The sequence below is a fragment of the Phoxinus phoxinus genome, assembly GCF_949152265.1.
Source record: "Phoxinus phoxinus genome assembly, chromosome: 7".
Taxonomy (NCBI): domain Eukaryota; kingdom Metazoa; phylum Chordata; class Actinopteri; order Cypriniformes; family Leuciscidae; genus Phoxinus; species Phoxinus phoxinus.
Genome location: NC_136882.1, coordinates 29,310,194 through 29,328,502, shown reverse-complemented (window position 1 = coordinate 29,328,502; position 18,309 = coordinate 29,310,194). Strand labels below are relative to the sequence as shown.

Sequence of the window (18,309 nt, the reverse complement as noted above, 5' to 3'; positions counted from 1 at the left end):
AGAGTTTTGAAAAAAAGAGTGTTTTAACTACCTGAACTTGTTTTAACGTTTTACAGAAAGAGTGATTTATTCGACAAATTGGTTTAGGCTATGGAGAATTTGGTTCAGAGAATGGGGTTTAGTGTTTCGGAAAAACTGTAATGTCTTGTGAAATGCCATTCTTATAAAGAGTTTATTTATTCATATTGTTCAATTCTTTTTTTTTTCTTCAATTTTATTCAACAAAAATGAACCATGTTGTTTTCTAATTGTGCCCTGAATTTAAATGGTTTTAATCCTCTTAGCAGCCAATAATTCACAGGAAACGAAAAAGAAAAAGAAATAATAATAAATAAATAAAATAATTGTGGTCTTGTATTTAATAAATTGCATTTACCTTACCTTTTGTATGTGACCCTAGGAAAACCTCCAGGTTAGAACCACTGTTTTAATTCATTTCTTGTTAAAAAAAGAAATTGATGATTTATGGTACATAATGACTTTGCAACTCTCAGTTCAACTTTCCCTCTGCCTTGGCCAAAAGAAACGTGGCATAATATTATAGATTGATACTTCAGGATATTTGAGCTTAAATCAACATTTCTGACCTCTAAGTTTTGGCTCATCTCTAGTCCAGCATGTGCTGCAGGACGTTTCTATGGCCAGTATTCTGTTTCATGGTTCTTCGCTCCAGCCACACAGGTAGAGACAATGCTCTGAACGGGTCTGTGATACACAGGAACCTCTTAATCACAGCATCTCATTCTCTCCGAGTCTGACTCATTAATCCCGTATCTACACTGTCTGTGTGTCTCAGCTTCCTGTTTTAAAGCTCCTTTCATATGTGACATGTATGCTGAGCATTTGACTGTGACAAAGTATTCATTCCACTTATATTCATTAATGATGTTATCTGGAGAGTTACAAAGTGTTGTGTCTGTCAGGGGCAGAAGAGCTTGAAATTGAGAGGTTTTCCTCTTCATCGTGGAGCTTTTAAGCGTAATAAGCATAATAACTTCATTTGGAAAACCACTGTTGAAAAACTATTACACCCAAATATGCATTTGGCTCTGTCCATTTCCACCAGTCCTTCAGGAAATGAAAGAAGTCATTCAAAATATGTTCATAGATAATTGGAATAGTTGTCATTTGTGGTCATTCAGAAGCTTTAATGTGATGCATGTATTTCAAAGATCAATAGTGTGTCCCAATAGAAGCAAAACCATGCAGCCATGAATAAGTCACCGTTTGAAATTGCTGCTTAATTTGAAGTTCCTCTTTTATAGATTCTGTTTTCCCCTGTTATTTATGTCAGATCAGAAAACATCCATGGAACAGAACGACATGGAGCCGAACAGAGATTTGCTTGAGATATAGCCTATACATTAAATGTTGAGATCCTAAAAGGAACATGGCTATTCAGCTGACTGAACTAGCGGGACGCCAGCCTTGAGGACATTATTCAAACATTATAATAGAGTCAAAGCTGAGTCTTATAATTTCAGACTATAAACCTTGCAGCATATAGGAACTCTATGAAAAAGCCTTTGCTATCAAAGTGGAAGGTGATTGTTTGCACTCACTGACTTTTCTTTTAGCTAAAATCTCTTCTTTCACCTTAAAGCATTCACAACTGTGCGATCAGGAATTTGTTCTTAGAAATTGCAGGCATTCCATCTTATAGCTGAGACAATAAGTACTTATGTGTTGACAATTTTGCTGGACTCCACTAACTGTATAGATGAGCCTACAAAATCATCATGTGTTGAAATTGATATTTGACAGAATTTGCCCTCAAATTAATTCTGTTCTCTCTAGATTTGTATAGTGCATGGCTCATTGCCACAGCTCTTCTCCTCTCCGCGTTAATGCAATAGCTTTTTTCCATGACAGTGCCTGCATCATCTCCTTAGATAAACAAACATCACTAAGCTGCAGGTAAACAGAACCATAGCCATGCGTTACCTAAACATACACTAAGCCTCTCCTCCAGAATCTCATCCTCTCTGCAGGGAGTGTGTGTGTTATGTCAAGGTGAAATGGTATTTTTAAAAGTCGCATATATTTTTCCTGCCACCAGTTGTGTGTGTGTGTATGTTATGAGTAAATAAAAAATGAGCTAAAAAAAAAAGCAATTATGGAACAGTATGTTAGTAATGGAGTAATGGAGTGCAGTATGTTAAATTGGTGGTCTGTGAGTTTTGGGGGTTTAGCTTTAGTAACTCCAGTATCATGTTCTGACCCATGCAAAGTTATGAGTCACACCAGTCAACAGGGACCACAAAAAAGGGAGTGTTTGTAGTCACTTAAAGTTATACACCCTATCATTTCTCAACCCCCCAACCCACCCCACCCTCCACATGCACCAGTGGACGTTAAAGGAAGTTTATGTAGCTTGATGTAATGCCCCAATGGAGGTATTTTGAGGGTTTTAAGTTTCCTGCCTGGAATTAGATAAACAAGCCAAAGAGCCTGGGGAATGGTTTAGTTACCAAAACTCTCTGACTAAAAGTTATATATGCCGTATAGTATATGGAATGGATATATGGAACCTCATACTGCATGTGATACTGTATGATGCAATGCACTGACTTAATTTTTATTTTCTTAATTTTTATTTTATTTTCTTTATTTTTATTTATATAAAACTTTATTTTCCACGATTTTTACGTATTATTTCATTCACATGAAATTTTTTTCTTCTTCTTCACAAAATTGGAATACAAATGCAAAATGATTTGAGAATGTCTTAAAGATCACCTTAAGCTTTATTGGAAGCAAAAACATCTGACTTTTTGTCCAAAGGAGTCAGTTGACCAATGACCATGTCGCAAATGTTCTTATTTGATAAGTTACCTAGAAAGATAAAATATATTTGATTTTAAATATTTTACATGCCCTTTCTTTATTGTAGGCTAAATTTTTCAAAATTATAAACCGATTAATTTCGCGCTTAAATGGGACCACAGCTCAGATTTTAGTGTGGTTTTAGACTTCAGGACTCCACTGTTTATGTGAGGCTACTGAATAATCAATACCTATGTCTGATCTGATGATGGACATTGGTTTGTACCTGCCGCGATGCACTGCTGCTGGTAGGTTGGGCTGGTTCGGCGCATTTGAAAAAAGTACTGCATTGAGGCACAGCTGCTTAGAGCTCCTCAACAGATCCCGTCTGTGGCAGACAGTGAGCGAGTGAGTAGTGAGCGAGCTCGTGCGCGCCAGCGACTGACACGCGCGGAGAGGGAGAACCAGCGTCCAGCGTCCGTTCAACTCACTTCGAGCACTGGCCGCTGTCCATCAGGACCTGCTGAAAATGATTCGGACCGTCCTCTGTTTCCTCGGATTGCTCGTCGGTGGCAGCCAAGGTATGGACGCATGATTGTGAGGATGAAAATTAGAAGTGTGAGAAAATAGACTTGCTCTCAGGCATGCATTTCGCTGAAGGGGTCCATCTGAATGAGGGGGACGTAGCTACGAGGAGTGGGGCGGATTTGTTGTGCGCTGCTTTGCAGTTTGGGCACGTCCCTTTGGAGAAAACATTTCTTTTGACAGATTAAGCTTACCTTTTATTAACAATGCAAATGTTCTCTGTTTGCACTTGTTATCACAGACTCATGTGGGGCTTGAGAATTCTTGCAGACGGTTCTCGAGGTGGTCTGGTGGAGATCTAGCGTTTGCTAGATTTAGATATTGGCTATGGATTGCATTTGATCGTAATCTCAGACAAAAAAGTTACTTTTTTCAATTACGCATGACATGCTTTGTTTGCTTCTTTTACGTAAAAAAATACTACATTTCTATAATATAAATAGAAGTAGCCTACGTGAAAGGATGAGTAGCTATACACAGGCTACATCTATATATATAAATAAGGCTAGGCTATATATAATTTTATTATATATTTATTTATGTTATTAATATTAATAATTTCATTAGAAAAAGATGAATTTAAGTGCACGTTGAACAGAGTTATTTTCTTGAGATAACCAGAATAAAGGTTGCATATGGGTGGTGGCGCGTTGTGCATTAGTATGTTAATAACAAACACACGTCATATAGTTCAAAACACAGCTCCAGTGACTAAAGCGCGTTTTTTAACATGACCATCAGCTGCCAAAGTCTTGTGAAGTGTGTATGTATTTTAGAGGCTGGTACTTCTCACGGGACGGCAGGTGGGGGCAGAGTGCTACATATTAACCCATTTACAAAAGCGCGACCACCAGCAACAAGCACTGTCGATGTGTTCCAAAACAGAAATGGAATGCATCTAGTGGGAAAACGTTGGATGGAAGACCGTTCCTCGGATCTGAATGACGGTTAGTCTTTATCCAACTTAAGAGACCAAGCTTTTGTTTACACAGTGCATATTTACACAGCGAGGTGACATGCTAGTCAACAGATAAACAATTAAACTACTTTAATTCCACGTTTTGGCGAGTTTGGGCGCACGGGTGTTGAAATGCAGATCCAACTTAACCTAATGTGAACGCATTTTGCTTCAAGTGGAGTTTCGAACACCAACTCGAACTCTATTCCAGATGAATCCAGAGTGGCCGAGTTGTGTCGTTGGGAAGGCGTGGCAATGTGAAACATGCTGTCATGCAAGTCTGTTGTGAATGATAATTTGCTAAATATTTATATTATTTGACATTGTTTTGATATTGGCACCGAGTACAAAAGTTCGTGTTGACAACAAATAGGCTACAAAGTTAATCAACTTTTAAAATTAAGTTGTTATTTAGGCTACTTAGCAGCATACGCAAGTAATTGGAGTAAAAAGGGGGGGGAAAAAGGAAAAAAATATAACCAAAATGAAAGAACTGAATTATGCGACATGTAAAGTTGAAAGCATAAATTTGTTTTGTTTTTGCTAAAAGTGGTGGTAGTTAAAATCTTTTTTTGAATGAATCTTTTAAGTAGGGCTGGGTATCGTTTCGATACCGATACCTTGCCTTCGGTACCGGTTCCTGAACGATACTTTTTTCGATACCAATGTTATAAAATCCATTTTAACAAGATTACATTACATAATACATAAAAAAAAAAAACGTTGGTTTTATTTTTTTTCAGTTTGTTGACTTTTTTTACAGACTCAATGACTGTGGGGCAGCAATGATATGCCGCTGTGGGGCGGAACATGTGTACACAAAAAGTTTGGTGCAAAGCCCTGGCAAAAGTAGCCTTTTATGAATGTGTCGTTTAGACATTTTTTTATTGTTTATTATGAAACTAGTGTTTTCTGAGTCAGTGTTGACTACAAAGATGAAGTTGACATTGCTGACTCGCGAATATAGAGGGAAATTCACTTTTCATTTGGATTAAATAATTTAAATAATGTTTTTGATTGTTATTGGTTTGTTTAAAAGACATTTCAAGCTTTCTATATGCCTATTCTCATGTCTCTGAGGCAAGTAGCCTATACACAGAGTTTCGGTTCATTTGTGACATGCTCCATTTCTTCTTGACTTTCAGTCAACATTCTTAATTCTTCATACAAACTGAAGGAACGACATGACTCCTTGAGTTTGTCAGCAAATATTCAAACAACATGATTTGTTCATTCATTAATTTCGTTCAAGAACAGTTGCTGAATTCGGAACCGATACTATTCCTGCCATGAAGGATATCATTAAAATTGGAGTAGTATGCGGTTCCAAATTCAGCAACGAACGAGATGTTCGTTCAGCAACCCCAACCAATGCCATGCTCATTCACGGAATACTCTAAAATGCTATTTTGCTTTTTGTATATTGACACAATGATTACAAGACTTGATTTGCTTGTGAACGACTCAGAGTTTTTAATGAACAGTTAATAGAAAGCAGCGATTAAATCACTCTAGGTCGTACTGTGGTTGGTAGTAGTCTGTTCTTCTTTACTTTGCTGTGGTATCCAACTCTATTAGCGTCTGGATCACTTGCTGGGCTCCTACTGGTAGTCGCCGGATCTGTTGCTGCTCGTTTTCGTAAATTGACTCTTGCCACTCGTGTAACTCTCTTTGAAAATGAATAACCTTTGGTTACTATTTCCCTGCAAATTGCTGTCAGTGTGAACAGCCCTTGACTGATTCAATGACTCATTCATGATGCAAAAAGACACTGAACTTGTCTCCACCAACCTGCAGAAAGGGACACTGAATGAAAACCCTTTGGGAAACTAATTCCAAAAATTCAAATCACAGACGTTAATTAAAATACCCATTGTTAGATTTAAAGTAATGAACATTTTTTTGCCTCGAGCAAGGTTGTGTCGGATATTATATACATACTTTATTTATTAAGAATTTTACTAAGAATACATTGGGAATCTGTACGCTAGCTGTTTTTAATATGAGCTAAGTACTTCACAAGAATTCACACATTATGATGTCACTCTTCTAGAATAACCATCAGGCCACTTTAATTAGTGCTTCTCTTGTTGTTTTAGGAAGATTTTTGTGACTGACAGTTGCATTGAACCTTGGCTTGTTCATCAGCTTATCATCAGTGAAATCCCTTGATGATATAGGCTTGTTAGATTGAGTGTGTGATGTCAGTTCAACTGTAATTTAGATTGACGTTCTCATGAATTATATCCCTGCGCAACACCTGCTGCACCTCCAGGGCTGTTGCTAAAAATCCCCTGGGCCTGTTTTTTTTTGTGTGTTTTTTTTTTTTTAAACGGATGGCCACTTGTTGTCTTAAAAAGGCTTTACTGTCTTTTAACTCGCTTTTTTCTTTTCAGGATTGTTGGATTGTCTTCAGAGAGGGAGAGCAATTTGCTGTGCTGATATCCATTAGGACTCTAGCTCTTGGCTCTCAGGTCTTTGCTATTGTAGGTTGGCTCATAGCAGTGTTTGTGTGTGTGTGTGTGTGTGTGTGTGTGTGTGTGTGTATCTAGCTTCATTGAAGCTCCCGGTGATAAATTGTGTGCCGTGCTGGTCTCAGTGGGCATAGTCCTTCGAGGTGTTAAATGCTATAATGAAGGGATTCCTCCAAATCTCCCAATGAATGCTAACAGTGGAGCATTAATAGATTTATGCCCTGGAATTGTGTGCAGTAGTGGTGTGTGAATGTATAGTGGTTTGATTAGAACGCCATAACATTCTCTCTGAGGGCATTTCTGTGGGATGTGGTTGTAAATTAGTGGAATGAAAGTGTGTGTGGGTCAGGATTTGTGCATTGGTTCCCCACAATGTAGGCAAGGATAGTAAAACCTGAAATCACCATGGCCATCATTAGACTGTTTCCCTCCGTCTAATAATGTCTTAATGCAAGTTTAAAAATGCAAAAAGGATTCTGTGAGTTAGAAAATATCACTAGATGAGTCCAAACACAATCAAAGCTACTTCTTTGAAGTCATCAAACACACGTTAATACACAGGTCTGTTAGTAGGATAGGAGCCTTTCAATCACTTAACCATAACGAATCAAGGTGCATCAGAGATGTTAAAGTCCCCCTGTAGTCAATAATTGTATCCCTTTAAACTCATCTTTGATCACCAAAATTACATATTTAAATGTTTTTCTTTATCACCACAGGGGGACCTTAACAAGTTCATGTTACCTTTTCACATGTAAGTGTGACAGTGTTCACTGCTTATGAATATTAACAGCTCCTCTGTCATTACTAATGTCTCACATCATACTTTGGTTTCATTTAAAGCAATAACCCTTAGAACGTTATGACATTTTTTATGTATATAAACATTTAAATGTACACAACTGTTCAATTGATTTGTTTTTAAAGAAATTAATGCCGGGGTGTCACTTATAAATGTCACAATATTGGTGTTTTTGCTTTATTTTTTATTAAAAAATGCATCCTTTGTGAGCATAAGAGAGACTACTTTCATAAATTATTCAATAAAAATCGTACTAACCCCAAAGTTTTGAACGGTAGTGTACATTTTCATGTATAAAATATATTATTTTGTTGTATAAAGTCAACACCTATTCATTCTTTCTGTTTTAAAACATCATCTGGAAATTAGGGATGCACCAATGTGAACATTTTGTCTGATACTGATAATTATTTATATTTGAAAAATGATAAACGATAAATTGGCAGATACATCTAAATTATATTATTTATTAGATTCCAATCATATTTTAAGCCAATTCAAAACCATCATGGGATGCGCATATCATGAAGTGAAGTGTCTCAGCTGGAAATAATCCATATTTATCGGCTTTAATATATCGACCACATTTTCTTATTGGCCAATAACGATAACATTAAAAATGAACATATGGTGGCCGATATAGCATGCATCCCTACTTGAAATCATAAAATAAATTTGTACTAGGTACATCTTTTAGTTTTTCTACTCACTGGTAGAGTAATGTTAGATGTATAAGCTTAAAAATCCATTTACATTTACATGTACGCATTTGACAGATGCTTTTATCCAAAGTGACTTCTTGCATTCCCTTGGAATCGAACCCATGACCTTGGCACAGCACGATGCATATAATTCCAAAGCAGTTTTACAGTTTAACCTTAACTTTAACCTCTGTTTTGAAAACCTACCTTCTTTTTTGATTTATTTATTTACATAAAGCCTAAATATACATTTAACACATATTTGATCACTGTTAATAACAGAGTGGCTGCTGGGAATTCTTAAGATATGCCTGTTGTTAATTCCAATTATATGAATCCTCTTCTTTCATTCACTCTCAAAGATAATTACTGGGTTCTCTCACCAGCTCTAGGCAAACTTGTACAATTCCAGTGTTCCTCCCAACCCTCCAGTGGCAGGGGATGAGATATCAAAAATGCTGCCATTTCTCTTTAGATTTTCCTAGCCATGTTTTTTGTTTGTTTGATTTTTACACTACATAACAGAGCTTGGAGCATGCTATAAAAAGGCTAAAACACTAAGCTGTTCTTATGAGAAAACGCTGGTGTGTGACTTCTCTTGGTGCAGAAATTGATCGTATTATGCGATTAATTGAGTGAGTAGAGTGCCACACAAGCTCGTATGGAAATGGAATTGCCCCCCGCGGGAGTTCTATATGAAAATCAATTTAAAAAGTATTAAGAGTCAGCATGCCACTCCATACAATAGAGTGCAATTTTACTGTTAAGGAAATGATGTTCATTTTAATGGGTGTTCTCTCTCGATTGTTCTAGATAGCCAACAGTGCTCCATCCTATTAAAACCTGCCGTTCTTTTATCTCGTGCAACTTTCAAGCATGCTTCTGACAGTTTAAGCATACAACATGGCTGATCTTTTGCTCAACCATCAACGATCTATGCCAGTACGTTTTTGCAGGTTTGAGACTTTGATATAGTCTCTCAAATGTTTTAACCATATTGATCTGGTTGGTTGGACAGTGCTTGTTTGAAGGACTTTATTGTGGTTAAATAGTCCACTATTTTGCTTTGCTCAGTGGTTTCTACAACTGTAACATTGAGTGAGTCTGAATCTAAGACCACCAATGCATTTAAAAAATGGCTTGGTCCTCAGACTGGGACATTTTGGAGATAATTGGTTCTAGTGGTCAGATACGAGAGGAAAGAGACTCTGGAGAGCAGTCCACCGTTTTTTCTCTCTCCCTGGGGCACAGTGCTGGCAGCAAACATCCTCTTCACGAGTGTACACCACATTTAGATTAGACGACAGTGATGAATTGAGACCATAAAAAGTTAGAGAATAAAAAATGAGTAGGCCGTGTAAGGCTTAGGTCTCATATATCCATATCCTTAACCACTATGAGAGTGTTACACTATGTGACAGTTATACCAATTCAAACAACTGGCACTCTGCATCAAACATTTAGAAAGATTATGGCTAAAGACAAGTGTGAGGAGAAAATATTTGTTTTGAAATGTGTTGCATTGTGACTTTAAGACAACAAATATTAATTGCTTAAATTTTCCTTTGGAGATAATAGATAACATTTGCACTTTATCAGACATAGACATTTACATAGACTTTATCAGACCATTGTGGGGTAAAACTGGTTTTACGGTTTTAAAATTTAACAGGTTTTATGTTTTTTTTGGTGACAAATGAAATTCACAAAATGATTATGTAAATTGTTAGACATTGAAATACATTTGTGGAGATGAGAGGTGTGAAAATGCTATTCTAATTCTTTTAATGCTAATTCAAAGCTTTTATGAGTATGGCATTTAAGAGACTATAGTAGGCTACATGGAACATTTTGCACTTAAAAAAAATAATTTATCTCACCACAGGACCCAGTGAAGGCAAAAGATGTTGAGAAATAAAAAGGCAAAAGAAATGTCGAGTCATTGTATTCTTCTCTAGCGTTTTGTGCAGACATTTAAACCTATTTTTAAAAATATGTATTAAACAAACCTGGCCTCCAACCACGTCTGCTTTGAACCTGTAGTTTTATGATTCATTTTCTGCGATAGAATGGCATTGTGCTAAGTGTATTCAGCAATCAGCTTGCATTATCCCCCTGAAACGCAAAAGCACTGCTTAACCTTTTTAAGAGGTGCCAGTCTATCTCCTAGAACAGCGAGTGAGTGATAGAGGGAGAAAGACCAGCACAACTGAATGAAAAGTGTGTGTGAGTTATGAAAATATGTCTCCTGAAATGTTGTACAATGAACTTCAGCTAGCTTGGGACACTGTTCCTGGCTGCTGTGGTTTATGCCTCCAAACAATGGCAATAATGAGGACCGTTGGGAGGATTTTCAACCGCTCCCATATCAGCCTGAAAAACGACCATTAATGCTAAACCTATTGCCTGGGTTGCTGCGAATGATGCAAATGTATTGTTGGGGAAGCTTGACTCAATCACACACTATACTTCATACAAAAAATATATTTTCCCCTGAGGTCATTGTGATATGGAATATGTTTAGCTTCAAATAGAGATATGCAGAGGACATTTTCAATGCTATTGTATCCCTATGCGCTCTCAAACTCTCTATGTAATTATAACCAGAGTCAGGTCTGTGAGCGCCTTTAGTGATAATGCAGTTTGACATTGGAAAGTGACCTCTAAACATATTTGCGTGGCCCCGAATTTCAGAACTGCAGTGACATGCGAGACGGACATCGATAGCTGCTTTTAAGGAGTAAATATGATATGTATTTCCTGAGAGAAGTAAATGAATGATTAAAGCTCTGTTTGGCCCTGCTGCCACAGTACAACCGAAGAACATTTCATCACTGTGATGAAAGCTTTCATGGCCAGCCACTGTCTGTGCAGTGCCGCACACGGAGGATCATTATTTAAAGCACAGATAAGTCATATCATGTGACAGTTGTTGCTTTAATGATTAATGTACCTAAGGGTCGGTGTGTCTGTGAGAACACGGTTGCTTTTCGTAGTGTTGGATGTGTTTCTGAATGCGTTACGGAGAGCTTGACGATGTTTATCTGATTGGTGTGTTGTTGTTTTTTTGGCAGTAGCTTTGATTCACACGGTCTTCTCACTTTTGTACTATGGCGCTACTTTAATAGCTTTTCATAATCGTTTTCACACTTCTTTTTTTTTTTTGCAATGTGATGTGCGGTAAACTTCTGATATGGAATCATCGTATTGATTATAAATATTTGCCTGTACCGTCTTTGTTCAAGATACACACGGTTTGGTACGTTTGCAACACAGCGGAATTGGCTGATGTAAGGTGTCATTTGCAACAGTCGATTTTGTTCCTGTCAGGTCAAGTCAAATTTATTTGTGTAGTGCTTTTCTCAATACACATCATTTTAAAGTAGCTTTACAGAAAGTCATACTGTTATGTCTAATGCCTAATTCTTTAACATTGAGTAAGTTTTAGTGCTGGGCAAAGTGGCTATAAATGGTATATTGCAATGGTATTATATGCATATATACTGTATAAAATAGTATAATAAGAGTATATATTGTCCTCAGGATTTAGATCTAGATATATTGTATTTATTATTTTGTGTATCAGATATACCAGCGCCGCAGACATACCTGAACTTTTGAATGTAATAAGGATGAATATTAATTAATTAATCATTATTTTAATATTAGTTTTGTTAGATAAAGTAGTTTCCAAAAGGTATTATGTAACTGGTTGTCAAAGTCTTTAATCAGCAGTAATTTTGTGTGTGTTTAAAAAGTGGCATTGTTCATGCTGCAATTTTAAGCTTGCCATATTTTGCTTTAGGTTTTTGCTCACTCACAGCACTCTCAGAAATCACAAGGAAATGCAATAAAATGTGCTCCCCAGCCCTCCCTGCTTTCCACAGCTTTGATTTTGGTTTGATTTTAAAATGTGTGTATGTATAAATGCATATGTATGCATTTGAAATGTGGAGCCTTTATTTAAAACAAAAGCTTACTGCATGACCAACAAGCCATAAGAGTTTCAACCACTGATTGATTTTTTTTTTTTTTTTTTTTTTTTGGGATTGAGAAGATTGTACTTATTGAAATTTCCTGATTTACTTTGTTACTGATTCACAAGATCTTGATTCAATTCTGATTTGATTTGAATATATTTCATCCTTTTCTTATTTTTATTTTTCTTATCTATATTTTTCTTATGAAATTAATTATCTCTCTGCCAATGCTGTAAATTATACAGGGCAGTTTTTCTGTTTAAACCGGCTAACAAGAGTCATTAGCTCTGGTCATGCGGGGGGTATTTAATTCACACACACACAAAAAACCGCTTATAATAATCATTTGTTCATGAATCGGGCTACACTGGTCACGTTGTTAATGGCTACATCTTGTTTGGATTTTAGGAATCGCTATCCTGATCGATCTAATCCCGATTAATCAGACAATAGATAATTTTTTACCCAGACCGGGTTGTGACCATAATCATTTGTATAAAGATAACTTATTTTATTTAGAAAAATGACTTGTACATTTTTATTCATTCCTTGTTAGCTTTCCCAGTTTAGCAGTTTTGCCATGTTTGTTGGTAAAATAATCATTGAGCAAATGCAACGCTTATCTTTCTGATATTTAAATGACAAGTCAGTGAGATATGTCTTATACTGTATGGTTGTGACACCCATGGGTTTAAATTTGTGTGTGTGTGTGTGTGTGTGTGTCTATACGAACTGAAAGTTTGGCACCAGGGAAAGTCTCCTCATTAACAATGGATCTGGACAGGCCTGGTTCATTACAGGCTGTGTAAAGAGTAAGAGATATCTGATGGCAGTTTTTTTTTCTCTGTCCATTCTCTCTTGCTTTTCCCTTCTCTTTATCTCCTCGAGTGCAAATGCCTCAACTGAATCAATGCATGTAGGTCCCTCTTTAATTAAATCTACAAAGTGGGCAACAAAATGATATTTGCTTTCTATAATGTAGCGGTATCTCAAAGATCCAGCCCTACGTAACTGTGTGGCTGTGACATATGCCATACTGGGTGGAAAACTTGTGTTGTTTTCACATTGCCAAGCCTGATGGCTCAATTCAAAGTCAGCTGCAGTAAGTGATTTATGGCTTGGTTTTAATCAGCTTGCTGAAAATGCAATTAGAAAGGGTTCCCACCGTGTGCAAATGAGCCGTCCCAAAGCCACTCGGGGACACACTGTTAATTAGCCGGGTAGGGCACCTGTTAGCGCTCTGTGCTGGCCGGCACTGAGAAAAAGTGAAGGGTCATGTGGCCGCAGGGAATGAGGGAAGTGGTTACCCGAGTGAGTGAGAGTGTGGCAAGGAAAAGGAACGTGTTAGTGAACTTGGCTGGACCAAAGAGGAAGAGGAAGGCGACAGCTCTAGAATAAAGTGGTCGATGTGGAGAGAAAGTCCACCGGTAGGATCGTTGCTTGAGATATCAGAGCTGGAAGATGTGCTATGGCAGAAATAAATTGGAGCACTCGTGATCTTTAAGAGCAGGAGGGTGCTTGTTAGTGAGCCACAGGAGGCTTTGCTGTTAGGACGGATCAAAACAGCACAGAAAGGGGGGGAGCGGTGATATGGTGATATTAGCAGGTGTCAAATGTGTGAGGAAATTGGAAAGTTGCCGATGGTGAGGTGAATAAGAGTCAGGAGGAGGAAGTGCGAATGAGAGGGGCATGGTGTCTGACTGCCATGAAATGTAAAGTAAGGTAGTGTGTCAACTTGTTTTGCTTTAGAGCTACAATATACTTTGGACTTTACTAAGTTTAAAATAAAACATTAAAGGTGGGGTATGTAATTCTCTTTTTTTGGCCATTTTTTCAAAATCACTTAAAATCCTATTCCTAACCCACTTACAGCCACTGAGTTAGAAGCACTGAAATAAAAAAAAAGGAATTTAATCGTCTGTGGAACGGGCAGGACTCGAAAAACTCCAGCCAATCATTTCCAAGACCACCTAGAATCATTGGACAGTAAGTGCGTCAATCAATCGGTCGTACCATCCCCCCCTCCCCCCATCCATGTCCATGTTCTTTGAATGGGTGGAGTCAAAGGAAAGAAGGTAGGACCATTTGAGTTGTGTATTTTCAAAATCTGCCAGCCGTTTTGCAAATCACATACCCCACCTTTAAAGACTCAAATAAATTGTTTTAAATGCTACAATTAAATGTAGCATTATAATGTACATTATAAATAAAACGATATAAATTTTTATATTTGTAGCACTTAGTTTTATTTAGTTTGTGTTAAATGACACCAAAGTATATGTAAAACATTATATATATATATATACATACACACACACACATACATACATATATATATATATATATATATATATATATACATGTATGTGTGTGTGTATGTGTATATATATATATATATATATATATATATATATATATATATATATATATATAATTTAACATTTCAGTATAAATATTCAATATAGATAAATGAGTTACTTGTTAATATGGTATATTATTCATCCCTGATATTAAGAGGTGACCCAACATAGTACCTGTACCAGTCCAGAAACATCCTAAAATAAAACATGGCAACTTATTATTATTATTATCATTATCATCACTGTTATTATTTAACATTTATTAAGCCAATCATTTAGAATTCAAAACATATTAGTGTTGCCAAAAAACATAGTTATCCTTCTTGCATAGAATGTGATTGTTCATGTTGACATCTGCCTGTCTAAAGCTTCAACCAATTGACAGATGATAATACTATAGTTTGAATAAATGTGTTGATTTTGATGTCAACAACAAAATATATGGGAAGCACTATCCCCTCTCTATTTGATGATGTTGATAAGCATATATATAATCTACTATCCTAACTATACAACCATATTTGTGTACTTTTTGTGTACATATTATTTTTTCCTCCTGTTTTTAAATTACAATTTAGTATTTTCATTTATATTGGATGGATGGATGGATGGATGGATGGATGGGTGGATAGTCTACGTATCTATCCACAAATCTATACACTGAAAAAGAAAATGGTAACCATTTGGTAACGTCTAAGTTAATTGATTTTATTCAAGGCAAATATATTATTTAAAATGGATGAATACCTAAATGTACACCAACACAACTAAATATTATGGGTTATTATCAGGTAGAAATAAATAGCTCTTTAAATAATAATTGCAGGTTGTCACTTTTTGCAGTTCAATAGATTGCAGTTCAAAATCAAGACTAATAAGAGCTGGGCATAAGCATCGTTGTAATCAAATCGAGCAGGGCCCTGAAGATGCGAGCACACTTTCACTCAATATGTCCAGAGCTCGGATTTGACTTGGGGCATATTGCAGCAGCTCATCTTGCTGACACCGACACAACACCACCACACAGCCTCTAGGTTTCACCAGACTGAGCAACTGAACGCTATCAAATCCACATCTCCCTGAGCCTGCTCCCATATGCTATTCCTTTGTGAGTGTGTGTTTGCGTACGCTTGTGTGTTTCTTTACTGCACAACAGAGATGAATCTCCCCTGCTGTTGAAATAGCTGATGGATTTTTCTTGCCTTCCTCTGCTTTCCCTTGTTTGCTTGTTTTCAGAGGTGCAGTCTCCACTCGTGAAACAGGCGAGCGAGTAGTTTCTTACAGTAGTGTGAAGCTAGTTTTAGGGCTAGCTAAGCTGTAGTTATTTATTTTCAGAAGTGTGTACCTAATTCATGCATTTTGTGTTGGAAACAATGCTGAACACAACATTGAATCTCAAGTACCACTCCTGCTAATTTATTTTTCTGCACATTCTTCATGGCTTTCTCATTTGTATAAAACGTGATGAGACTGTAATGACATCACTTCTCACAGTCATATTACAGTCATTAGAATCCGACTGTGTGGAGTTGCGTTTGAGTGGATTTGTGTGTGGGTTTGTGCTTGTCAGGTTATACCCGTATTGCATATAATTTACTAATAAGACTTAATGTCTTATTTATTCAATTATCCATCCAAATGGAAAGTTATTTTGCAATTTTCTCTCCCTCATACCATTCTATATACAACCAAACAGAAACAGAAATGAAGACATTTCACAGTATGTTACTTTTTTTTGTTTTGTTTTTTGTACAATGAATGTGAATGGTGAATGTAGCAGATATGTCACAATATCATATTTTTCACTACACGATTATTGTGGCCAAATAATAATTCACGATAACGTAGCATGATACACTCTAAAAAATGCTGGGTTGTTTCAACCCAATTTTGGGTAAAATATGGACAAACCCAGCCGTTGGGTTGAATTTTTAAATTACATTTTTAACCCAACATTTGGGTTTGTCCATACTTTACCCAAAATTGGGTTGAAACAACCCAGTATTTTTTAGAATGTATCTTTAGAAATCTTGAAATAATAATAATAATGCTATCAGTCAAATTCATCTTTATTTTATCTTTTTTAATAATATTTTTTTTCTTGTCTGCCAATTAATCACACCATTGCATACAAAGGGGCTAACATGCTAACAATTTTTAGCTTGGCTCTAATGTGGGGTGCTTTCAAAGCACTGATTTGTGAAGCATTGAAACCTTTTGTGAATCATTTGTTTTGAACCAGTGGTCAGGAGCACGTATAAAATTGCCAAATTATGGGGAGAAGAGGGATGTTACGCATTGCTTGCATGCCATTGCACAGGGATTAACCCATAGTTAGCGGTACTTGTTTTGTCACTTGTTTTGAAGCATAGCCAAGGCAGTATTGTTCTACTCAGTGATGGTTTATATGAAAATGTTTGGGATGGAGTTGGTACAGAATGCCTATGAAGTGAGAGCTGTTTTCCAGTCCCCATTAGTAAACACTGCTCTCTCTCTCCCTATGATCCACTTTGCCTCTGATTAAAGCATTCACTCAAAATCTCAGGGCTCTGGCCTCCAACTGAGATTTCTGTTCATTAATTAAAGCTTTAATGTAATTAATTACCACCCAAATGAGAATTCAGGGCTTGTTTGTTAAAACCGAAATGCGGAAAGATTTCTGGTTGTTTAAAAGCGCTTCAGTTGGAAGCCAATGAAGAGGCTGTTCAAAATCTTTAAAGTACACACAACAACACAGCATTCCCTGATGCTTGGTCCGATTGGAATACTGTTGAATAGTATATATTCATCATACGACTATGTAACTCTAGCTTATTATTTGTTGCCAAGCTGTGAATTATCCATCTTATTTTTTTCGTGTAATACTGTTATCACCAATATTGGTACATTGGATGTTGATCGCAAGAGATTTAAACAATAAAACCTGGTCAGTGTCATGGGTTCAGACATCTCAGACTGTTTTGTTGTTAGGTTAGTTCAGGTTGTGCGTGGTTGGATTAGATAGAAATGTGTGTGAGAGGAGGGCTTGGTGAGGTTTCTTTCATTATTGCCAGCATGGAAACAAATGTGATGCTGCTGTGATTCATTCAGAGTACTTTTTTTATTCGGTCTTCGTGATCGTGTCACCAGCTGCCATCGCTGCTCTATTGGGTGGTTATTCGACACTGCTCGTGCAAATAGGTTTGTGCTGCTGTGGAGTGTGAAACATCAAAGACAGGTGGGATTGCATCAGAACATCAGAGATGTTCACACCGGTCAATAAACATCTCGCTGACACATAGGTGCAAAGGTATCCAATCCGTATTCACTCCTCATTTCATTTAGTCCCAATGTGCAACGGATATACATAAAAAAAAATAGGTCACCCAAAGGCTTGTGTGTATCCTAAATATTAATTTTTAGTAAATAAACACTTAAATTGTCATTGAATCAAACACATACAGCATAGCATACCCAGTGTACTCTGATTCCCGAACAACTATGGCAGTTGGTTCTTTTAAGTGAATCAAACACATAAAACTTTAGGGATGCATGATATATCGGCCACCATATAGGTATCGGCCGTTATATAAATTGTTTAATGATATCGTTATCGGCCCAATAAGAACATTTGGCTGATATATTAAAGGCGTTAAATAATGGATTATTGCCTTCACCTGAGGCACTTCAGATGCACACTGTTC

The 18,309-nt window shown here is 36.8% G+C and overlaps 1 protein-coding gene across 6 annotated transcripts in view; it reads left to right on the top strand.

Annotated features, from left to right (window-relative positions):
• Window positions 1-3,094: 3,094 nt before the first annotated feature.
• Window positions 3,095-18,309, top strand: part of LOC307002323 (neural cell adhesion molecule 2) — a 198,081-nt gene continuing 182,866 nt past the window's right edge. For 2 of the 6 annotated variants that reach the window (XM_079619852.1, XM_079619857.1), the window contains exon 1: window positions 3,095-3,347. In XM_079619852.1, the coding sequence (XP_079475978.1) occupies window positions 3,296-3,347 (52 nt within the window). In that variant the 5' untranslated portion in view covers window positions 3,095-3,295. Of the gene's footprint in view, window positions 3,348-4,152; window positions 4,299-18,309 lie in introns of those variants that run through there. The other 4 variants (XM_079619851.1, XM_079619853.1, XM_079619856.1 and 1 more) reach the window with 4 other exon arrangements.